The following is a 25389-nucleotide window of genomic DNA, read 5'->3' as shown; positions in this document are numbered from 1 at the left end:
GTTCGACAAGGTTCCCCACGAGAGATTGATTAGCAAGGTTAGATCTCATGGAATAAAGGGAGAACTAGCCATCTGGATACAGAACTGGCTCAAAGGTAGAAGACAGAGGGTGGTGGTGTAGGGTTGTTTTTCAGACTGGAGGCCTGTGACCAGTGGAGTGCCACAAGGATCGGTGCTGGGTCCTCTACTTTTTGTCATTTATATAAATGATTTGGATACGAGCATAAGAGGTACAGTTAGTAAGTTTGCAGATGACACCAAAATTGGAGGTGCAGTGGACAGCGAAGAGGATTACCTCAGATTACAACAGGATCTGGACCAGGTGGGCCAATGGGTTGAGAAGTGGCAGATGGAGTTTAATTCAGATAAATGCGAGGTGCTGCATTTTGGGAAAGCAAATCTTAGCAGGTCTTATACACTTAATGGTAAGGTCCTAAGGAGTGTTGCTGAACAAAGGGACCTTGGACTGCAGGTTCATAGCTCCTTGAAAGTGGAGTCGCAGGTAGATAGGATAGAGAAGAAGGCATTTGGTATGCTTTCCTTTATTGGTCAGAGTATTGAGTACAGGAGTTGGGAGGTCATCTTGCGGCTGGACAGGACATTGGTTAGGCTACTGTTGGAATATTGCGTGCAATTCTGGTCTCCTTCCTATCAGAAAGGTGTTGTGAAACTTGAAAGGGTTCAGAAAGGATTTACAAAGATGTTGCCAGGGATTTGAGCTACAGGTAGAGGCTGAACAGGCTGGGGCTGTTTTCCTGGAGTGTCGGAGGCTGAGGGGTGACCTTATAGAGGTTTACAAAATGATGAAGGGCATGGAAAAGATAAATAGACAAAGTCTTTTCCCTGGGTCCGGGGAGTCCAGAACTAGAGGGCATAGGTTTAGGGTGAGAGGGGAAAGATATAAGAGACCTAAGGAGCAACATTTTCACGCAGAGGGTGGAATGAGCTGCCAGAGGATGTGGTGGAGGCTGGTACAATTGCAACATTTAAGAGGCATTTGGATGGGTATATGAATAGGAAGGGTTTGGAGGGAAATGTGCCGGGTGCTGGCAGGTGGGACTAGATTGGGTTGGGATATCTCGTCGGCGTGGACAGATTGGACCGAAGGAAATAAAGGGTGACTTGAAAAAAAAACAAACAGGAGTGTAGCAGCATTGTGTAATTTTTTTAAAAAATGGTTGAGAGAAAAACTCCTGCCTTAATGCCCCATATACTTTGCTTTGCGTTAGCCAGGTTACAGCAATTGGAGTGGGAAGAAAGAACTTCACAAATGTCAACTTGATTTCTGTTGCATAGGTTGGAAAATGACACTTCTGTTAGTAAATTATCCTTTTTTGTTTTCCTTAAGATTATCTCTCCATGCTAAAACCTGATTTTTTTTTTCACTTGCAGTGTCCTTATTAATAAAGTTTGAAGTTATATGACAACAAAAAAAAAGGAGTGACCCAAGAAAAAAAAACCAGGAGTGCCACCCTGGGGAGGTTGGGGAAACAGGATGGATTTTCCTAGAGGTGGCCAGAAGGTGTGTCAGGGAGGATGCAGAGCCAGAAGGGGCATGGGGCAGAATGAGAGCCAGAAGAAGCAGAGGGGTGGGCTGCCTTAGAGTGGCTGGAAGGTGGGCGGGATGGGAGGCTTGCTGGCTTGTTGGAGGGGGGGGTCTGTATTTTATGGACAGTTTCTTATCTAATTGCACTGTCTTGTATGTATTTGTTACTGCTTCTTTTGTGATGACTGAAAGTGGGATTGAGGTTTGTCCTCATTTGCCTGAAAACTAGTTGAACTGTAGTGTTTGGGGCTTGGTTTTGCTCCTCTCTCTTGTAACTTGCTCTTTGTTTGTAAACAGCTATTAATGTTAATTGTTTTGTAAATTGTATTGTTTAATAAAATTTAAAAAAAACAGGAATGTCAGAGTGTTTCCACATCCTAGGGACTGCCTCTGAGCTGGCTGGTCAGAGCCCATGTACTGTGCACATGTAAATAAAGGGCGGGTTGATGACAGGATGCTGGTATCTGTGCAGTTATTTCAATCTTCCTTTTCCTGCAGACTCTCTGGTCTCTTCCTGACCAGGAGAATAGATCTGCTACTCTATGCAACATCAGAGTAACCTGCCCAATCCATCAGATGAAGCTCAGCAGACCTTCATCTCCCAAACTTTCCTTCTAAGTGATGGAATAGGTGTGATATACAGGATGCCAAACCCTCACTGGTAATAAACACAAGCCTTTCAATACCAGCAATTCAGTGGCATTGGTTGAGGAGACAAACATCATTCTGTCTGTTTTAAATTAATTGACCAGGGCATCCATAGCTTTCAGATATTTTCTAATCAACACTACACAGATAATATTACACATCTTTGGAACAGGTGGGATTTGAACCCACGCCACTTGCGCAGAGGGAGGAATGTTTCCACTGCACCACAAGACTCCATCCATCAGTGGATACTGGACCAGTGCAACAGTACTTACGGGGAACAAAGAAATGGCAGAGAGACTGAATAGATACTTCATTGGAAGGGACAGTAGCAGACAAAACTTCAAGACAGTCAAGGGATAGACAGTGAATGTAGTGGAAACCACTAAGGAGAAGGTGCTGAGGAAGCTGAAAGGTCTGACGGTGGACAAATCACCTGACTACACCTCAGGATCTGAAGGAGATAGATGAGGAGATTGCAGCGTCTTTAGTGGTGATCTTTCAGGGACCATGGAATCAGGGAGGGTGCCAAAGGACTGGAAAATAGCTAATGTAATGTCCCTGCTTCAGAAGGGAGGGAGACAGAAGACAGGGCATTATTGACTGATTAGCCTAATCTCAGTAGAAGGAGTTTAGAGCCCATTTTTTAGGATAAGATTACAGAGTAACTGCAAGTGCATGGTAAAATAGGGTAGAGTCAGCACAGCTTCATCATGAGGAGGCTATGCCTAACAAATCTGTTTGAATTCTTTGAGGAGTAACAAGTCAGATAAAGGAGAGTTGAGTGGACATTATCTATTTGAATTTTCACAAGACCTTTGACAAGGTGCTACACAGAACGCTGCTAAATAAGGTAAGAACTTATGGTGTTTGGGGCAAGGTACTGGCATGAATATAAGATTAGCTGATTGGCAGAAGGCAGAGTGTGGGATAAATGGGGCTTTTTCAGAATGGCAGCCAGTGATGAAGATAGTTCTGGGACAGTTATCGTCAATGCTGGGACTGTAACTATTCATGTTACACATTAACGATCTGGACAAAACAATTGAAGGCATTATTGCGAAGGGTGGGTAGATAGAGTTGCAGGTTGTATTGAGAAAACGGGAGGCTGCACATGGAATTGGTTGGGTAGCTGACTGGGCAAATAAGTGGCAGATGGAAAGAGTGACGTTACGCATTTTGGCAAATAGAGAGGCTGACTTTTTTTTACATGGAGTAAGACTTTAGAAATATGAAGGACAAAGGGACTTCAGAGTGCCATGTTAGGATTCTCTGAAGATTAACATGTATGGTCAGTTAGCAATTAGGAAGACAAATGCAATGTTAGCATTCATTTCAAGTGGGTCAGAATACAAGAGCTGGGATATACTGCTGAGGCTGAATAAGGCACAGGTCAGACTGTGTTTGCAATATCGTGTATAGTTTTAAAACCTGTATCTGAGGAAGGATGTGTTAGTCTTGACGGGGTTCCAGAGGAGGTTTATGTAAATAATCCTGGGTATGAAACGTTTGTTACGTGAGAAGTGGTTGAGGATTCTGGGTTTGTCCTGGATGGAGTTTAGAAGGATGAGGGGGGATTCTCATCGAAAATTACAAAATACTGAGAGGCCTGGATAGAGTGGATGTGGAGAAGATGTTTCCAACGGTAGAACAGACTTGGACCTGAGGGCAAAACCTCAGAGTGAAAGGATGACTTTTAGAACTGATAGGAGGAGAAATTTCCTCAACCAGAGGGTGAAGAATCTGTGGAACTCATGGCTTCTACAGCCTTCTGCAGCAAAGTCATTTGCTGTATTTTTGACAGAGATAAATAGGTTCTTGATTAGTATGGGGATCATGGGTTACAGGGACCAGGAAGGAGAATGGTGCTCAGAAGAAAGATGAATGGTGTTGAGAAACGGATCGGCCATGATCGAATGGCAGAACAGGCATAAATGGATCAAATGGCATAATTCTGCTCCTATATCTTATGGCCTTCCAACTGGAAATTCAAAACTGTTCCTCAGGCCTGCTCATGAACTAATTAACACAGATCTATGCATGCTTAACTGGAGCTGAGAGTGTTCAGCACATTCCCACCCTTCTTTTGAAAATCAGATCAGATTTTGGATATGGTGGGGGTCCAGCACCGCCCTCCAGAAGCTTAATTTTTAAATTCACATTAAGAGCAGAATTAGGTCATTCAGTTCCTTGAAAGTGCTCTGTCTTTCAATAAAGGGTCATGTCTGATTTGTTTGTGTTTTCACTTCCACATTCCCAATACCCTGATCACATTTTTGATTGGCATTGGAGTCAAAAGTTATCACCTGTGCCTTAAAAAAGTTAAATGATCACAAGATAGTGGGTGCAGCAGATTCATAAAGCATGCACAAAAACAAAGACAGATCTATAAAGAGCAGTAGAAAATGAGAAATCGGCAGCTTTTTAACTAACATGCGAGAGCGGGTGAACAGCCTTCATAAAAAATGCAGACACGTGAGAGATGACCAGGGTTGGCAGAAGATTAAAAATTGGCAGCAGACAGCCACTTCAACCTGTTTGCACCTGTCAGCACCTAAGCGTGATGTCACAGGAAAACAGGTAGGTGATTAGTGGCTATTCTTCCATGTTTTATGATTGGCTATTTGGTTTAATCAGGAGGTATTACCGGAGCTGAAGAGCACAGTCAAGAAATAAAATAATACCTTTAAAATAATTGACATCAAATTAATTAATTAAATAGAATAGAGATGGTTGCACATGTGATATGTTGCAGCTGTAGTATTTGGGACCTGGTGGATGTCAGTGTGATCCATAGTGTCACCTGCACCAAATAATTTGCTGCTTGAGGAACTTGACTTGGAGTTGATTAATCTAAGTTGTGGACACTTATATTTCAGGACGCAGTCACACCCTTAAAAATTAATCACATTAAATTTGGTCCACTTTTAAGAACTTGAGTGCCTGAAAATAGGCAAGTATGGAGCTCCAAAATTTAGCTATGGAGGAATCTTAGCCTTATCCAATAAGGTATGAGATTCTTGCTCCTGGTGCAGGTGAAAACAGAGACTGTAGGATAACTGAACACAACACTGTGGTCCAGAGCACCATTCAAGTAAGGGGAGAAAAGAGAAATGTTCTATTAATAGGAGACAATACAGTTTGATGAATGACATTGGTCTCTGTAGAAAAGACAGAATCCCAAAGACTGTGTTGTTTACTTGGTGTCAAGGGTGGCACCTTGGTCTCAAGGCTCGCATATCCAGAGATGTGCAGGTTAGGTGAATTGGCCAGGCTAAACTACCCAATGTTCAATGATGTGTAGGCTAGATGCATTAGTTAGGAAAAATGCAGAATAGTAGGTGGATGGGAATGGGTCTAGGTAGGAGATTCTTCAAAGAGTCAGTGTGGACATGTTGGGCCAAATGGTCTGTTTCCACACTGTAGGGATTTGAATTTGCTAGGGATTCTAATTCTAATTCTCTCTGAGCTGGAGAGGAACTTGAGAGTAGGAGGGGAAGGATTCAGTTGTCATAGTCCACGTAGGTTCCAATGACATCGGCAGGACCAGGAAAGAAATTCTGTTGTAGGAGTAATAGCAGCTCAAGGCTAAATTAAAAGCACAGCCATAAAGAAAATAGTCTCTATATTACTACTTGAGCCACATGTAAATTACTGTAGGGTAAATAATGTCTCTTTGTTGGCTACGTAGAACAGTCCATCTTCCGTAGGTAAACCGGCACCACTCCCCACCTCTTCCTCTGCTACATTGATGACTGCACAGGCACCACCTCATACTCCCGCGAGGAGTTGAGCAATTCGTCGACACATTCCACCCTGACCTTAAATTTACCTGGACCATCTCTGACACCTCCCTCCCCTTCCATTAATGAATGACTTGACACCATTTTTTTACAAACCCACCAACTCCCACAGCTACCTGGATTACACCTCTTCCTACCCTACCTCCTGCAAAAATGCCATCCCGTATTCCCAATTCCTCTGCCTCTGTCGTATCTATTCCCAGAAGGACCAGTTCCAACACAGAACACACCAGATGGCCTCCTTCTTTAGACTCTGCAATTTCCCTTCCCACGTGGTTAAAGACGCCCGCCAATGCATCTTGTCCACATCCCACACCTCCGGCCTCAGACCCCACTCCTCCAACCGTAACAAGAACAGAACCCCGCCCCTGGTTCTCACCTTCCACCCTACCAACCTTTCCATAAACCAAATCATCTGCCGACATTTCCGCCACCTCCAAACGGACCCCACCACCAGGGATATATTTCCCTCCCCACCCCTCTCCGCCTTCCGCAAAGACCGTTCCCTCCATGACTACCTGGTCAGGTCCATGCCCCCCAACAACCCACCCTCCCATCCTGGCACCTTCCCCTGCCACCGCAGGCATTGCAAAACCTGCGCCCACGTCTTCTCCCTCACCTCCATCCAAGGCCCTAAAGAAGCCTTCCACATCCATTAAAGTTTTACATGCACAATCACCAATATCATCTATTGTATCTGTTGCTCCCGATGCGGTCTCCTCTATATTGGGGAGACTGGACGCCTTCTAGCAGAGTGCTTTAGGGAACATCTCTGGGACACCCGCACCAATCAACCACACCGCCCTGGGCCCAACATTTCGACTCCCCTCCCCACTCAGTCGAGGACATGGAGGTCCTGGGCCTTCTTCACTGCCGCTCCCTCACTACCCGACGCCTGGAGGAAGAACGCCTCATGTTCCACCTTGGAACAGTTCAACCCCAGGGCATCAATGTGGACTTCACTAATTTCCTCATTCCCCTTCCCTCACCTCACCCCAGTTCCAAACTTCCAGCTCAGCACCGTCCCCATGACCTGTCCTATGGGCTATCTTCTTTTCCACCTATCTACTCCACCCTCCTCTCTGACCTATCACCTTCATCCCACCCCCACTCACCTATGCTACTTTCTCCCCACCCCACCCTCCATCCTTCAGGCACTCTGTCTGTATTCCTGATGAAAGGCTTTTGCCCAAAACATGGATTTTCTTGTTCCTCGGATGCTGCCTTAACTGCTGTGCTTTTCCAGCACCACTCTACTCCAGAATCTGGTTTCCAGCATCTGCAGTCATTGTTTTTACCTAGTTGATAAGCAAGGGGGTGATGCTGAAACTCCACACACTTGAAGTGTGGAAATATGTGGTTGACTCTTGCCTAAGAATGAGACAGTTTGGCTCTATGTCAGGAAGAAGCATCACAAACTAAAGTTTTGCTGTGATTAAGAGCTAAAGCAAGGGACAAAAGACTTGACATGTGGCCTTCCTTGACCTGAGACAAGTGTATGACAAGGTAGAGAAGACAACGTTTTGTGTGTGTGAGACAGACAGAAAGAGAGAATGACACACACACACAGACAGAGAGGGAGGGAGACGGGGGCGGGGTAGATGAGAGAGAGAGAGAGAGAGAGAGAGAGAGAGAGAGAGAGAGAGAGAGAGAGAGAAAGTGAGCAAGATATATATACACACACACACACACACACACACCAAAATTACTCAAGACAGGTATAAGGGTAGCCAGGAAAGCAAAGTCTTCAGTCTAAACTTGTTTGCCACCAACCTATTCGGGCATCAAAGAAGATCAGATGACATCTACCTTGGAACATACCACACACACAAATGATGTGATAATCATCGCCAATATGTAGAAAAGCTAGAGGCAGGTTTAAAATTATGAAAAATATTCTCAAATGATTGGAGCTAAAAATGCCCTGCAAGTTCATATACTTGCATGTTTCTATACACCAAGTGAGAGAGAGCCACATTATGTCAACAGAACAGAAGTATAGCAGCTGACTGAATTGAAGTACCTAGGTCTGATTATTCAGAAAGATTGCTGGCCGAAGACAAATGTCGCACAAGATAGTTGTGAACGGACCAGACCAGAAAAAAGGAAGACCAAGGTGGTGATTGATGGTCACGACCCAAGGCAGACGACGCCCAAATTGGGGATCTTACACAGAGTTTCAGATGTTACTGAGTTTCAGATGTTACTGAGGTGGACATGATGAAGTTAAATCAGGAAGACTCAGGCTGAATGGAAATAACTTTTGAAGGTGGTTATAAGTTTAAATTTTGAACCCATGTGGCAGGGGAAAGTGAGCTTATTGGAGAAACAGATGAAATTGTTGACTTTTACTTCATAAATTATTCTCTCATGGGACATGAATGTCACTCTCAAGATCAGGATTTATTGTCTATGCTGAACAGTCCTTGAACCGAGTACCTTGCTAGATCAGAAACAAAAATAGAAACCATTTCTCTGTTCTGAAGAAGAGTCACTTGATCTGAAACACGAACTCAAGATTTCTTTCCACAGATGCTGCCAGACCTGCAGAGTTTTTCCAGCAATTTCAAATTTTGTTTGATTTATAGCATTTGCAAATTTTTCTGTTTTTGCCTTACCATGTCAGTTCAGAGGGCAAGTAAGATTTAACCACATTGTGGTGTGGATCTGGAGTCATATGTGGACCCAACAAGGTAAAGACAGCAGTTTTCCTTTTCCAAAAATATTTGTGAACCAGAAAAGGTTCATTAGTATAGACACTGTCATCATTACTAAGACTTATAATTTTTATAACACGACACATTTGCCAGAAGAGCACTAAACAGCAAAAAATGATTATAAGAAAAGTCTGGATTGTGTCAATTAATTAATGTAAAAGTACTTAGTTCATTGTACTAGTTGTCTGTGAAGTAATAATTGATTTACATAAGTGCTAGCTGTTAAATAGGTGTTAAAAATTGGTATGTATCTGTTGGTCTTTTGAGACATTAACGTCTTTTGATAATGTTCTGGTCTGTACAGAACAACAACACGGAAGCTTCTGACAGGACAGGGGAAAAAATAACTTTAATGCAACCTGCATTACAGCAGTATCCTAAAGTTTCAAGCTCGACAAAATTTCTGAAAAGATCATTCAAAGAGCCTATCTGCAAATATTCTTGTCAGGTACGGAATAAAGTATCACCACAATAAAATATCACCACTACAAATCTTTATCTTTGTTCAGGGATAAATGTAAGGGATAAATATATGTCTAGCTCAGTAAATTGTGTAAGTGTAAAATACAGGTGTTGGAAATTTGAACCAAAGAACAGAAAATGCTAGAAATTTTCAGTCTGGCAACATTGATGGAGAGGAAATCAAACAGTTCAAGTTGACCACTGTTTGTCATGAGTTCTTAGTATTTCCTCATAATCATGCAACTTATTTAATGTCTCATCTGTTACATGGATCCACCAATGCAGTTGAAACTACAGGATTCCATGGCACTATTCAAAGATCAAGAGACATTTTACAGTGTGCTGAGCAACATTCTTTCCTCAACTGATAGCACCAAAACAGATCAAAGTTAATGCTGTTTAAAAGGCACTGCTGTCCCTGGATCAATGACCATATTTTCCTTCAAAATAACTAACTATACTTCAAATGCAATTAATTGATACAAAGCACAACCGGATAACACGATCACTTGAAAAAAAGCTTGCCAGTGAGCACCAATGATAATTCCAAGCAAAACTCACTTAACAGAACACATCAATTGCTAAATTAGCAGAAAACCTGGCCAGGTGTTAGATAAATCTCATATTATCAGTACTGCTGTTAACATTAATCAAATTAGCTGAACATAATCTCCAAAATAATTCCTTGAATAACAATCAAGTTTTTAGGAGGCATTAAACTTAAAATGCTCCAGTTGTTCATGATAAAGTATCTTTTGTTTGCCTTGATTTGTTTCCATAGCTGTCTCAAAGGTGGAAGATTTCCTCCCACTGACAAAAAAAATTGTAAACATGCTTCTTATTCGATGCATTTACAACTTTGCTATGATAATTAGATGAAATCCTTCCTACAGTTACAGTTAAAGGCAATCTACTAAATAAGCCACCATTTTGAAAAAATCTTAAATATACTGTACGAATATGTTAAAGAAATATTCATTGCACAAAATAAATTAGTTTCACATGAAGTGCTTACCAATTGTGACACTTTCTCAAGACTTCCTTTTGAACACAAAGCTTTGGAGCTGTTTGGTGATCGGTTCCATTGTTTGGAAGGAAGTCAAGAAAAAATTTGTCTCTATGCTGAGGCATGTACGTCCATGTGACAATTTTTTCATAAATTAAATAATTTTAATAATCTTATAAAAAGGGCAAAATCCTCCAGACTATTATAAAGAAAAAAAACATATACTTCTAATTTTCCATACATAGAAGAAATACTGATCTAAGAATGTAGGTCCCAATTAACCCATTTTAGTATCTGATAATGTCTTGTCCTAATTTCTTTAATGGCCAAAAATGACTTTGATAACAAGACAGATGCAATTACTCTTCATTTATTAACAATAGAAATGTTCTGCACTTTTTCTAACTCACCTTAAATTATTCATCTAAACATCCAAGCAACTGATCACATCTATGTTCAGTATTTTTATTAGTATCACTTATTTTAAAAAGCCTTACAAACGTAAACATCAACTTTTAATCCCAGGTATGTTTACTAGTACCACTTGTTTTGAAACATCAACTCTGACTGCAGGTAGCTCAGCTAACAACCATTTTGTGACACTTTTAATCATCAACACGCAAACTGCCGAATAGTAAAATAGTTAGCGATAAAAATATAGATCCTCGTTAAAAAGCAACATGGTAAGTCTGAAGGCAAATCCAATTCCTTCAAAAGATTTACATTTACATTCAACTCAATGATGTATTTCTTGTGCCAAGGCTTCAGTTATTCAAATTATTAATTTTTGTGTGATGATTTTATCATCTGAAGACTCAGATGAAACGCTTGTTCAAAGTACTCATCAAAAAGTCTGATATCAACACAAACAAGATTGTGGCAGCAATCTCTGAAGGAAAACCATTCAGCCATTTAAATTTTAAGGGGAGACTTTGTGACATGGCATCTACATTCTAATTATAACTAAACTGTGTGTAGCAAGCTGAAAGCAGTAGGTACCCGTAGAGATCTATATATTGCTTGACCAATAACTTTGTACTTGTCTACAAGAATGCTTTATTACAAATGATGTAGAACTCATTACAGAAACAAAGGTTTAGAAATCAAATCAAACTGAATATCACTCCTTAAATTTTAATACTCAAGGCTTTTAATACTTAAACCCATATGTTTGCCAAAAGTACATTTCAATACATCAGCTAAGGGAAGAAACCAAAGTATAAAGGGCACTCACCTTTTCAACAGGAAGTGGTAGAGGAGCCTGGATGACACTAAAAGACAAGAAGTATAATGTGAGACAAAACTGTAAAAGCTATCTTAATTATCAAGGTCAGTATTTTTAAAAATCTGCTCTCTGCTTGTGGAAGTTATGAAATGAATGCACCTGAAAACTTGAGTTTACGTAAAAAATAAATCATCATTGTGCAATTCTAATGAATGTGTAACACTGCTGAGTGTGTATGTCAATGCTTAGCATATGACTGACTTGCTTCTGGTAAAATTGCCCTTCATAAAATACAAATCTTCAACAATGAACTTTGTTCATCATTCCCTGCCTTTCAAACGGAGAAGCAGAATGCAACCCATTTAATAAATTACATTTTCAAATATTGACTTCAAACACTGAAAAACTGTATATACAGCAGTTACATTTATCACATGACTATTTCCAAAAATATTTGAAAGCAAAGCTATATTTTGGTAATTAAACAATACACACATCCAAGCTGATTACAGTCCCATGAGTTATCAATATCTAAACTCAACTTAGCAATGGCATTATTCTAGATTATTTGTCACAAAGGAATTGAGAAGAAGATGCAGCCTGCTGCAACATAGATAGAAGTGGTTGAAAGAATAACAAATAAAAGGAAGGACTAGAAAATTAACAGAACACTTTTGCTCATCTTCAGATGGTGCTCTTTAATTTTGTTTTTATACATCTGCAAACTTCAAAAAGAAAATTCAAAACTTCCATTCCAGAGACATGATTTCTAAACCTTATTAAGTTTGAAAAATAATTAACGCATTTGTAGTTTCCATAGCTATTTCTGATAATAAATTGGATAGAAACCATCAGATTTTGAATGTCTTAAGCCTTTTCAATTTGTTCCTGGTATTTTCTTGAAAACTTATATTACATGAACTAAATTTCTCCACATGGCAACTTTTCCTCCCAAGTATTCATTTAGGAAATCTGCCACGCTCTAAGTGTCCATTCAAGTTTCACCTACCTTAATGCAGTCATTAAAATTTTTGTTTTAAATATCCAATGCTGTTATTTTCCTTTTTTGTAATTCTTCTTGCTTTCTTGGAATCACTTTTCCACTATCTACAAGTTTTTCTTGATTTCCAATACATGCACATGCACAAGCACAAGATTTGTATTAATTCCAATTTCTTTTGTTTCTTTTTGCCGATCATTCAATTTAGTCTGGTTTGTTCCCCATTCTGATTCTAAAAGTGAAGCATTTAGATGTCCTTAAACTTGAAAACCTAAGATACAGGTACAACAAGCATTTAGGAAGGCAAATAGCATGTTAGTTTCCACTGCAAGAGTTCTTTTTTTAATTTTGTCACGGGAAGAGGACATCACTGGCTTGGCCAACAATTATTACCCCTCTCTAATTGCCCTTGAGTAGCTGGTGGTGAGCTACCTTTTCGAACTGCTTTTTTGTAGCTACATCCATATTGCTATAAGGGAGTAACCTCCAGGATTCTAACCCAGCAGCATTAAACAAAGGCAAAACATTTCCAAGTCATGACGGTGAGTAGCTTGGAGGAGAATACTGCAGGTGATCGTGTTCCCATGTATCTGCCCATCTCCTTCTAGATGGAATGATTGTGGTTTGGAAAGTCCTGTCAAAGGAGACTTGAATTTCTGTAGTGCATCTTGTAGATGGTACACATGACTGCTATTGAGCGTGAATGGTGCAGGTGTATGCTACTCTAGTGCACTGCTTTGACTGGAATGACGTCAAACTCCTTTTGTGCTGTTAAGGCACAAAAGGATGTCATTCAGCTCATCATCCCTGCAACAATAATTTTACTTAGTGCCAATCTCCTGCTTTTTTCCCCCCACAATCCTGGGAACCATTTCTAACCAAATCATCATCCATATTTCTCTTGGAATGCCTTAGGTGAACCTTCCTCAACCACATTTCCAGGCAGTGCATTCCATACCTTAACTACTCAATGTAGTTTTCTTTTCCCCCACTAATCCAGGCAAGAAGCAAACATTCTGTTACACTCCTGAATTGTGCCTCCTCAATGATGGACACGTTTTGGGGAAGGAGGGAACTTACTTACAGCAAGATTCCCAACCTCTGACCTACTCTTGTTGCCATTATATTTTATCGGTGAGTCCAATTCAGTTTACGGCCAATGGTAACCCCCAAGGTATGGATGGTAGGGTTTCAGTGATGGTGAAGCAATTGAATTTCAAGGGATGATGGTTAGTTTCTCCCTTGTTGGAGATGGTCATTACCTGGATGTTGTGTGGAATCAATGCTGTATCTCATTTGTCAGCGCAAGCCTGATTATTGTTTAGGTCTTATCACGTTTGGACTGCTTCATTATCTAAGAAGCATTGTGCAACCATCAGCAAACATTTTCACTTCTGAGCTTATGAATAAGTGAAGGCCATTGATGAAGCAACCAAAAATGATTGAATTGAGGATACTAACTTGAGAAACTCCTGCAGTGTTACGTCCTGGAGCCGAGATGATCTTCAACAGCTACAACCATTTTCTTTTGCATCAGGTATAACCGAAACTAACAAAGACTTTAATGTCTGATTCCTATTGACTCCGGTTTTGCTGGGGGTCCTTGGTGCCACACTCAGTCAAATGTGGCATTAATGCCTTCCACTCTTCCAGTGGAAACTAACGTGCCATTTGCTTTCCTAAATGCTTGTTGTACCTGCATCTTTACTAAGTTTTTCAAGTTCAAGAGCATCTAAATCCTTCACTTTTAGAATCAGAATGGGGAACAAAGCAGACTAAATTTAACTGCAGAATACAGCTCTTAAAACAAAAGTTTGAACTAAGGCTTTAATAAAATCTGGAGTTGAGTGACCCTGACAAAACCTAAACCGAGTGCCAGATATCAGGTTGGTGCTAAGCATTTGCTGCTTGATAGCACAATCGATGATACCTTCCATAATTTTACTGATGATTAAGAGTAAACAGAGGAGGTCTTAATTGGCTAGGTTGGATTTGTCCTGATTTTCATGTAAAGGAAATACCTGGGCGATATTCCACACTGTTGGGTGGATGCCAGTGTTTTGGCTGTTCTGGAGCAGCAATATTCAGTGCTTCCAGTTGTTTGTGATACCATGTGGAGTGAGTTAGTGGAAGACTCACACCTATGATTGAACTCTGGAGTACGCAGAGCTGGATTATACATTTAGCACTTCCGGCTGAAGATTATTGCGAATACTTCAATCTTATCTTTTACACTGATGTGCTGAGCTACCATTTTATTAAGGATGAGCATTATTTGTTCAGTATCTTTTTCAGTGAGTTGTTTAATTGCCAATGATCATTCATGACTGGATGTTGTCGGACTGCAAAGCTTAGATTTGTTGGTTATGGAGTAACTTACTTTCCTGATGAAGGGCTCTGGCCCGAAACGTCGAATTTCCTGTTCCTTGGATGCTGCCTAACCTGCTGTGCTTTAACCAGCAACACATTTTCAGTAACTTACCTTTGCCTACTATTTGCTGATATTCTGTTTATCATGCAACTAAGTCTTGTTTCTTGTAGCTTGCCACCTCAATTTAATGTATGCCTTGTGCTGCTGCACTCTTCGCTAGCTTGATGGTAATGGTAGAGTATGGGAGAATATGCCAGGCTATGAGGTTGTGGATTGTATTGTAGCACAATTCTGCTGTAGCTGATGACCCACAGAATCTCATGATATCTTTTGTTGCCACATCTGTTCACTTTATTCCATTTAGTATAGTAACAGAACTACACATCATGCTAGGTATTAAGAGTGGTAATCCATACGGTTCACTTATGTCCTGTAGAAAAGGAAATCTGACAGCCTGATCAGGTCTAGCCTACATGTAACTCCAGGTGAGGTGATGGCCTAGTGGCATTATTGCTAGACTATGAATTTTGAGACCTAGGTAATATTATGGGAACTGGGATAAAATCCTGCAATGGTAGAGTCTAATCATAACCATGAAACTGTTGCCGATTATCAGAAAAATTCAATTAATTCACGAATGTTTTTTAGGGAAGGGTATCTTCCATCCATACCTGGTCTGGTTTATATCGGACTCCAGCGTGATTGCCTTTTAACTGTCCTCTGGACAATGAGGGAGGGATCAGCTGTTTGAGCCAGCGACACTCACATCCCGTGAATGAATCAAAAGGACCAATAACAATGTAATTGACTCTTTACTACCTTCTGCAGTGGCCGAGCAATGCCAACAAGTTCAAAGGTAATTAATGGGAGACAATTTTTGTTAAGTAAAAGTGAGAATCTGCTTCTCATGACCATGTGTTTAAGATTGTGTGTTAGTTTAAGGTGAGGAACAAGTGCTTTAGAGGAGATCTGAGAAAATCTTTTTAATGCAACATGCAATAGAAATATGGAATGTGCTACCTGAGAGTATGGTGGAGGCAGATACTCTTGTAACATTTAATAATGTATAGTATAGTATAGTAAGCTATGAACCGAGTGGAAATAAAAGGATTAGTGCAGTTTGGTGTTTGTTAGTCAGCACAGACCTGGTGGACTGAAGGGCCTGTTTCTACACCATAGGACCCTGTGATTGCAGCTTACCCCCAGAATACGATCAAATCACTTGTTTGTTGATCAATAACTATTTCATTGTCAATAATCATTTGCTGCACTCAGCTCTTGTCTACTGAAGCCAGCATCAAGCAAGTCCTGCTTGGCTTGGAGTACCTGATGGAGTTGAGACCTTCATGCACAAGGTAAGCTTCCTTCTCTTGAATGTCCTCATCTTCCACCAAGGATAGCTCCTGTTCTCCCAGTCCGTCAGCATCCAGCACATCTCTTCTTTGTCTGCTGGAACTGTCCAGAGCATACCTTTGAACTTAAAAATCTTCTGCAGTGGTGTAGCAATGCCATTAAGAGTCAACTACTTTGTTATAGGTTCTTTCTTTTAATTTAGGTGGTGGTGTGGTCTATCTTATCTGGGATACACTGCAAAGCCTCCTCAAACTGGTTCAAACAACAGAACTGCATCTTCAACAGCCCTATCATATGTTCCATCATGGCCCTGTGTGAAGCACGGGCAGCTAAGTGTTTGTGGTTCACATTAACTGGTGGGTTCTGCAATGGTGTCATCTGATAGCGGAGGTGAGGAGACCCGGGAACAAGTCTTGTAAAGCACCTAAATCCCCAAGTGCAGACTAGACAGGAGTCTACTCCAGGAAGTAGGTACTGCAACAGTTGCCAGGGTGCCAGGCACACACCTGTAAGATGAACTCTGCTGTAATGTGACTTGGCCCCCTCAGTACAATGTGTAGCACAGTTGATTGCATTCTGTACTTGTTGGAAGCCAGCTCTGCGGCCAAATCCAGTGGTGCTGCCGAGGCTGTATCACTGACCTTGTCATGGAAAAACAAAAATGATCCAATGTGATCTTGCACGTAAGGTAGCAGTTCACTACCTTGATACATTTGTGAGTAAATGACTGAGAAGATGTCTCAGAATCTGCCAGCATTTCCTAGAAGGAGCCAGTTCAACACAGCTGTCACCTTCAGAGCTACCAGAGAGGATGGCTACAACATACAGAACCTGCTGTGACACTGTGCCTTGCTCATCCTAAGAAAATGACTTCAATGATGCACACCACTAGCCAAGTCGTGGTACACACAGTAGCATCGCAGCAGTACTCTCCAGGTCGTTCTGCTATAACATGACAGTTTGTTTTCCTTCACGACCTCGTGCTTTGGAAAATCACGCTATGGAAAACCACCACAGAAAATTGTGCTGTAGAAGATTGCTAATAGAAAATCGCTATATTCATTCAGTGGAAAATTTGTATTATGCGAATATCATCCACAATTCTTCCATCATGTTATAGCTAACTTGCACTGACGAAATACATAATAGCAGAATGTCCTGCTTGCAATTTGCAAGGATCAATGAATTGGTGGACATCGTTCGTGACCAGCATTTGCATCCCATACTTGACTCCGCATACATTTCACATTCAGGATAATATGACTGCAAATGATATGAAGCTGAAATTGCAAATTATTATTCATAAAACTGCTCTTTCAATGGCCACCTGTCAAGCAGAAGTAAAGCCTGTGCATTAGTCCATCAAAATTACATAGACTCCATGAAACCATATTAAGACCATAAGAAGGCACAACAACACGGGCGGCACGGTGGCACAGTGGTTAGCACTGCTGCCTCACAGCGCCTGTAGACCCAGGTTCAATTCCCGACTCAGGCGACTGACTGTGTGGAGTTTGCACGTTCTCCCCGTGTCTGCGTGGGTTTCCTCCGGGTGCTCCGGTTTCCTCCCACAGTCCAAAGATGTGCGGGTCAGGTGAATTGGCCAAGCTAAATTGCCCGTAGTGTTAGGTGAGGGGTAAATGTAGGGGTAAGGGTGGGTTGCGCTTCGGCGGGTCAGTGTGGACTTGTTGGGCCGAAGGGCCTGTTTCCACACTGTAAGTCTAATCTAAGTCTAATCTAATCTAATCTAATCTAAACACCTCTTTGTCCTCAGGTGGCTCAGAAATTTGGAATGTTCATTTGAACTCTCACTAACCTCTACATATGCACAATTGAAAGCATACTTTCCAGGTGCATACAAGCCTGGTACGGCAACTGCTCTGTCCAGGACTGTAAGAAACTACAGAAGATTGTGTGCACAGTCCAGACCATCACGGAAACCAACCTTCCATCTATGGACTCCATTTACACATCTTGTTGCCGTGGAAAGGCTGTCAACATCATCAAAGACCCATCCCACCCTAGTAATGTAGTCCTACAACCTTTTGCATCCGGCAGAAGATACAGAAGCTTGAACACACGCATCAGCAGGTTCAAGAACAGTTTCTTCCCTGCCATTATTAGACAGATGAATGGACTGTCTAAATTCAAATAATGTTGATCGTTAATGTTGATCTTGCCTTGCGCATGTCTTGTGGGGTGTAACCTGCATACCTTACTCTGTTTTTTCCACCTTATGATCTGTATGTCCTTGCTTAAAACGATCTGCCTGTACTGCGCTCAAACAAAGCTGAAATACACATGACAGTAAATCAAACCAAATTAAATCAAGACTACAAGACCATAACCCTGAGACTCTAAGATATAAGAACAGGAGTAGGCTATTCAGCACCTCGAACCTGCTCTGCCATTCAGCAGGATCACGGGTGATCCAATATTCCTCACATCCACTTTGCTGCCCGTTCTTTGGAATCCTTGATTTCCCTTCTGATCAAAAGTCTATCATAGCCTTTACGCAATCCTCCAAGAAAAAATTTCTCTTCACATTAATCTTAAATTGGCTCCTCTTTATTCTCAGACCATGCCCTCTGGCCCTTGGCTCTCCCAAATGAGGAGAAATTCCTCTCAGCAGTCACCCCATCAAGTTCCTTAAGAATCCTATATGTTTCAATGAGATCATCTCTCATTCTTCGAAATTCTAATGAATACAGCCCTAACCTGTTCAACATTAGCATCTAAAACAATCATTCTGAGGATGTGCCCAGTGAAATAATAACTTTCCTTAAGTAAGGAGAGCAAAACTGTTCACAGTATTCCAGATGTGGTCTCACCAGCACCTTGCACAGTTACAGTCAGACTTCCTTACTTTTCTACTCCAATCCTCTTGAAATAACAGCTGACATTCCACTAGTGTTCCGGCTTTGTGCACAGGTATCCTACTTCGTGTTGCAGTTTTTCCTCTACTTAAATAACACTCTGTTTATTTTGTTCTTCCTTCCAAAGTTAACTACACGTAGTTTGCATTTTCCATGTTGTACTGTATTTGACAACTTGTTAGAGATTCATAGAATCCCTATGGTGTGGAAGCAGGTCATTCAGTCAATCAAATCCGTATCAAACAGCATCCCACTTGGACCAACTTCCCCCCTCCCCATCTGTATAATCCTGCACTCCCCATGGCTAATCCACCTAACTGACACTATGGGCAATTTAGCATGGCCAATCCACTTAACCTGCACATCCTTAGACTGCGGGAAGAAATGGAGCACCCAAGGAAATCCATGCAGACACAAACAGAAAGTGCAAAATCCACACAGATAGTTCTTTAAGTGCAGAATTGAATCCAGGTCCCTGGCATTGTGAGCCACCTCAAATTGATTGCAACATTTTTCCAACATAGGTATTAGGCTAACCAACTTCACTCACTATGGACATTGCTTTACGCATTTTCCAGTTGGAGGTTGTTTCTAACGATCAGAACAGGACAGTAATGAACTCTGTTTGCAGTTGACACCACGGCATTAGGCTTGACCTGATTATCAGTTACACACATGTCCCAATTTACCTTGCTTGGCACCACTTAGAGGCCTCAGTGGTGTTTGCTGCGTGTCACACCCCTTCCTATATTCTTCCATACCGTCCCATGTTCTACTGCCTCCATACTTTTGTTTTGCCCTGTCACAGCTTTTGTTCCCTTTTCAAACTAAATCTCCTCTAGAACTCCCCCTCATTGAATGCCCCTATCCCCAATAGCTATAGAGCACCCCTTTCCACCCAAATTCCATTCCCATCTCCACAATCCAGCAAAGAATTGTTCTGCAACACCTGAATAACTTCAACAGACAGGTTATTACTGTGGACCCTGAGCACTCTTTTTGCAGCTCCCCAACTGATGCTATATTACTTCCTTAACTGCATGCAATGGCTGAATCCTTGGATCATAGTTGGGGAGAGATCCTGACTGAGAGTCCCAAGTAGATGATTGACCAAAGCCCAATGCCTGGATTACATGGGGACTCTGTCTATGACCGACTGTACTGGCTACTCGACGCAACATCATGGGCCAAAGGGCCTGTTCTGTGCTGTACTTTTCCATGCCGACCAGATATCATAGAAGAGTTGGACCGAAGGATCTGTTTCCATGCTGTACATCTCCATGACGCTTTATACAATTTTATTTCACCAATGGTGGGTCAAAATCCTGATACTCCTTCATGAGCAGCACAGATGGTGTTACTACACCAAATGGACGACAGTGAGTCAAGCGGCAGCATGCCATCTCCATCTCAAGGGCGATTAGAGATGGGCAATGAATGCTGGTCCAGCTAGTGAAGCCCACATATCCTGAATGAATATTTAAAAAGTATATAATTGACTAATTTGTTTTGAGCAACCTGCAGATAGTGAGGACTGCAGTTACTGGGAAGTTCAAGTCGATAAAATGTGGGGCTGGAGAAAGCACAGTGGGTCAAACAGCATTACAGTAGTAAAACAATCGACGTTTCAGGTCGGGACGTTTCATCAGGGCTGATGAAAGGTCCCGACCTGAATGCCAACTCCCCTATTACTTTGATACTGCTTGACCTGCTGTGCTTTTTCCAGCTTCACACTTTTATCAACTCTTATTTATTTTGAGAGCTAACTTTACAATAGTTCAATCAAAAAAGATGGAGTTGGTTCTGAAGATTATATCAGTTGTTTAAAAATACTCAGTAGAATGCTTGTAGTAGGGATTTGATTGAGCATCCACAGATCTCTAAAATGGAAAATTCCAAAGACACTCCGCTCTGAACGAATGAATTTTTCCAGATTTCAATTACAGATGATCCACCTTTTATTCTAAAATTATTACCTAGATTTATGAACTAGGGAAACTGGAAATCAGGAGAAACAAGGGAAACAGTATCTTCACATCTACCCCATCTAACACAATAACGTTATTTTATGCTACTATGACATGATCTGAAATTTATTTTAGCTATGGATCAGTTTGTGGCATTCATGCTTCTGAGTTAAAGGGTAGAATCTTACTGGGCCCAAAACAACAAGAGCTACGGAGAGAAAACCTGTGAGAATTGCAATAAGAGCAACAATCTAAATGTTTCAACAAAACTCCAGACAAGATTCTTGTTTGGCAGTGGCGAAATAAATGTTATAGGGGAATTGTTCATTATAGCCCTCATTAACTGCAAATCTCACTTAATTAATATGGAAATTCTTGATTGGGTTGGACTACTCAGCACAACATGCTCCCGACCAAATGAAACCAGACTTTGAGAATTCCTAAGATGAAAGACTGAACCTAATGAGGGGATGTGGTGGGCTCGATGCCGAGAGGATGTTTCCCCTTTGCAGAGGGATGACTAAAAGTAAGGGGCGCTATTTAAAATACAATGTCTCCTGAAACAGATATGTCAGAATTTTATGCTCTCAGAGTTATTAATCTTTGAGATTTGCTTCGGTACAGAGGAGTGGAGGCTAGGACTTTGAACATACCTGAGGCTGAATTAGAAAGATTATTGACTGTCTCAAAATCATTGGGAAGTAGTTCCCGGTCAAGCCAAGGAGAGTTGTTACGTGGGGAGTGTGGGGAGAGTGGGGAGAGTGGGGAGAGTGGGGATGGAAGTGGGAGAATGGGGAGTGGGGAGAGGGGAGTCCCATCTGCCAGCACCCGGCCCATATCCCTCCAAACCTTTCCTATTCATATACCCATCCAGATGCCTTTTAAATGTTGCCATTGTACCAGCCTCCACCACTTCCTCTGGCAGCTCATTCCATACACGTACCACCCTCTGAAAAGGTTGCCACTGAGGTCTCTTTTATATCTTTCCTCTCTCATCCTAAACCTATGCCCTCTAGTTCTGGACTGCCCGACCCAGGGAAAAGTCTTTGTCTATTGGTCCTATCCATGCCCCTCATGATTTGGAGATGCCGATGGTGGATTGGGGAATACAAAGTTAAAAATCACAACACCAGGTTATAGTCCAACATATATCGTATCACTATTTGACGTTTGGCAATATACCATGTTCAATCATGGTCGTCATCTGTTAAATCTCTGTTTCATAAATGCTTGCATTACACCTGAAAGGCTATAATTGAAAGATTCTATAATGGTTTATCAATACTCGAAGAAATATTTTCAAACGGATTGCAAAAATTCAGAAATATAAAACATAAACTATGCTGTTACAGTTTGTGCAGCTGGATGAACCAGGACAAACATAAATTTTGGAGCCCAACTTTTAAACTAAGCCAATAAATGCGTCCAAATCCCAGGGAGACAATAAAATTAGTGGTGCATTTCCTTTATCAACAATAACTTCAGCAAATGGCTCCCTCTTGTTGCAGGAGCAGTTAATTACAGTAAAACAAATCCATCTTTAAAACAGGCAGAGTTGAAAGTTTCCTAAACCAGTCCAAGAGACATAAATGTCAGCACAGTTGGTGTTTCTACAACTGTGGTTCAAGAGGCAACTAACCATTACCGTCTCAAGAGCAGTTAGGGATGGGCAATAAATGTTGGTCTGACGCATCTCCCACACTTCTGCTCTCAATGCCTCTCTTCCCTCCTGCAACAGAGATTGGGTTCCCCTTGTCCTTACCTACCATCCCACCAGCATCCCCCACCAGGTGGGGGGGGTGGGGAAATGAGGAAACAGATGAAATCCACATTGATGCCCTGGGGTTGAAGTGTTCCCAGACGGAAGATGAGATGTTCTTCCTCCAGACGTCGGGTGGTGAGGGAGCGACGGTGGAGGCGGCCTAGGACCTGCATGATCTCAGCAGAGTGGGGAGTTGAAATGTTGGGCCATGGGGCTGATTGATGCAGGTGTCCCAGAGATTTTCCCTGAAGCGCTCTGCAAGGAGGCTTTCTGTCTCCCCAATGTGGAGGAGACCCCATCGGGAGCAGTGATACAACAAATGATATCGGTGGATGTGCAGGTGAAACTTTGACGGATGTGGAATACTCCTTTGGGGCATGGGATGGTGATGAAGGAGGTGGTGTGGGTGCAGGTTTTGCAATTTCTGTGGTGGCAGGAGAGGGTACCAGGATGGGAGGGTGGGTTGTAGGGGGGCGTGGACCTGACCATGTAGTCATGGGGGGAACGGTCTTTGCGGAAAGCGGAAAGGGGTGGGGAGGGATATATATCCCTGGTGGTGGGTCCGTTTGGAATTGGCAGAAATGTTGGTGGATGATGCAGTTTATGCAAAGGTTGGTAGGGTGGAAAGTGAGGACCAGGGGTGTTACAGTTGGAGGGGTGGGGTTGTGGATGAGATGCATTGGAGGGCAAGTTCAACCATGTGGGAAGGGAAATTGCGATCTCTAAAGGAGGCCATCTGGTGTGTTCTGTGGTGGAACTGGTCCTCATGGGAGCAGATATGGCAGAGTCGGAGGAATTGGGAATATGGGATGGCATTTTTGCAGGAGGTAGGGTGGGAAGAGGTGTAGTCCAGGTAACTGTGGGAGTCGGTGGGTTTGTAAAAAGTGTCAGTGTCAAATCGGTCGTCATTAATGGAGATGGAGAGGTCTAGGAAGTGGAGGGAGGTGTCAGAGATGGTTCAGGTGAATTTAAAGTCGGGGTGGAATGTGTTGGTGAAGTTGATGAACTGCTCAACCTCCTTGTGGGAGCATGAGGTGGCGCTGATGCAGTCATCAATGCAGTGGAGGAAGAGGTGGCGAGTGGTGGTGGTGTAACTACAGAAGATGGATTGTTCTACGTAGCCGACAAAGAGACAAGCATAGTTGGGGCCCATACGGGTGCACATGGCTACCCCTTTGGTCAGGAGGATGTGGGACATTTCAACTCCCCCTCCCACTCTGCTGAGGACATGCAGGTCCTGGGCATCCTCCACCGTCGCTCCCTCACCACCCGACACCTGGAGGAAGAACGCCTCATCTTCCGTCTCAGAACATTTCAACCTCAGGGCATCAATATAGACTTCACCAGTTTCCTCATTTCCCCTCCCCTCACCTTATCCAGTTCCAACCTTCCAGCTCAGCACCATCCTCATGATCTGTCCAACCTGCCAATCTCCCTTCCCACCTATTCACTCCACCCCCCCGACCTATCACCTCCATTCCCACCCCCATTCACCTACTGTACACTTTGCTAACTTCCACCAACCTCCACCTCCATCCCTACCCCCACCCCCATTCACCCATTGTACTCTTTGCTACTTTCTCCCTAGCACCAACCCCCTCCCCCACCCTCCCCCATTTCTCTCTCCACTCTGGAGGCTTCCTGCCTCTGTTCCCGATGAAGGGCATATGTCCGAAATGTCGATTTTCCTGCTTGTCGGATGCTGCCTGGCCTGCTGTACTTTTCCAGCAATACTCTGCTCGAAGTTATTTTGTATTCTGTCTCTTTTGTTTATGCTTCATTTGGTAATCTTGTAAATAAATTCTGTTTGATTTTAAACTAAGTGGTTTGACCAGCTGCATCACTCCTGCTTAAAATAGCTAGATAAGCTGGGGTCTGGGCTACTTTCTTGAAAGGTTTTAGGGGATGTAGCCTGTTCCATAACAAAGCTGTGGGCTTATGCCCGAAACGTCGAATTTCCTATTCCTTGGATGCTGCCAAACCTGCTGTGCTTTAACCAGCAACACATTTTCAACTGTGATCTCCAGCATCTGCAGACCTCATTTTTTACCCAAAGCTGTAACACCTGCCCATTTACCTCTTCCCTCCTCAGTATCCAAGGGCCCAGACATACCTTCCAAGTGAAACAACAGTTTACCTGCACTTCTCACAATCTAATCTACCGCATTTGCCGTTCACAATGTGGTCTCCTCTACACCGGGTAAACAAAGCACAGACTGGATGACCACGTCACAGAACATGTACGTTCTGCCTGCGAAAAGGACCCGGAGCTTCCAATTGCCTGCTACTTTAACGCACCATTGTGTTCCCTGGCCAACATCTCTGTCTCGGGTTTGCTGCAGTGCACCGGAAAAGCTCAGCGCAGTCAGGCTGGAAGAATAACATCTCATTTTCCACTTGGGTCCCCCTGCAGCCTTTCAGACTCAATATCAATTTCCATATTTTTTAGGCCTGACTGTGTCATATCCTAGATCCCTCCCTCAGGCCTTGTTATCACATATTCTGCCAATACACACTACGTATTGTTAGCCACTAACAGTCTCCATTAACAGCTAATCACCAGATTGTTATCGACTCCTTTGTCTGCCCAGCTGGTCTTCTCTCTTTGGGCTCTGTGCCTATCTATCGTTTACCACCCCCCACCCTATCTTCT

At 42.3% G+C, this 25389-nt stretch overlaps 1 protein-coding gene across 19 annotated transcripts in view; it reads right to left on the bottom strand.

Moving 5' to 3' along the window:
• slmapa (sarcolemma associated protein a) overlaps positions 1 to 25389 on the bottom strand; it is a 243910-nt gene that overhangs the window by 156236 nt on the left and 62285 nt on the right. For all 19 annotated transcript variants that reach the window (XM_060835610.1, XM_060835609.1, XM_060835611.1 and 16 more), the window contains exon 4: positions 11417 to 11453. In XM_060835610.1, coding sequence (XP_060691593.1) covers positions 11417 to 11453 — 37 coding nt within the window. The remainder of the gene's footprint in view (positions 1 to 11416; positions 11454 to 25389) is intronic.

The sequence above is a fragment of the Hemiscyllium ocellatum genome, chromosome 14, assembly GCF_020745735.1.
Source record: "Hemiscyllium ocellatum isolate sHemOce1 chromosome 14, sHemOce1.pat.X.cur, whole genome shotgun sequence".
NCBI classification, from domain to species: domain Eukaryota; kingdom Metazoa; phylum Chordata; class Chondrichthyes; order Orectolobiformes; family Hemiscylliidae; genus Hemiscyllium; species Hemiscyllium ocellatum.
The sequence above is the reverse complement of the archived record's forward strand: the minus strand, read 5'-3'. Positions and strand labels throughout refer to the sequence as shown.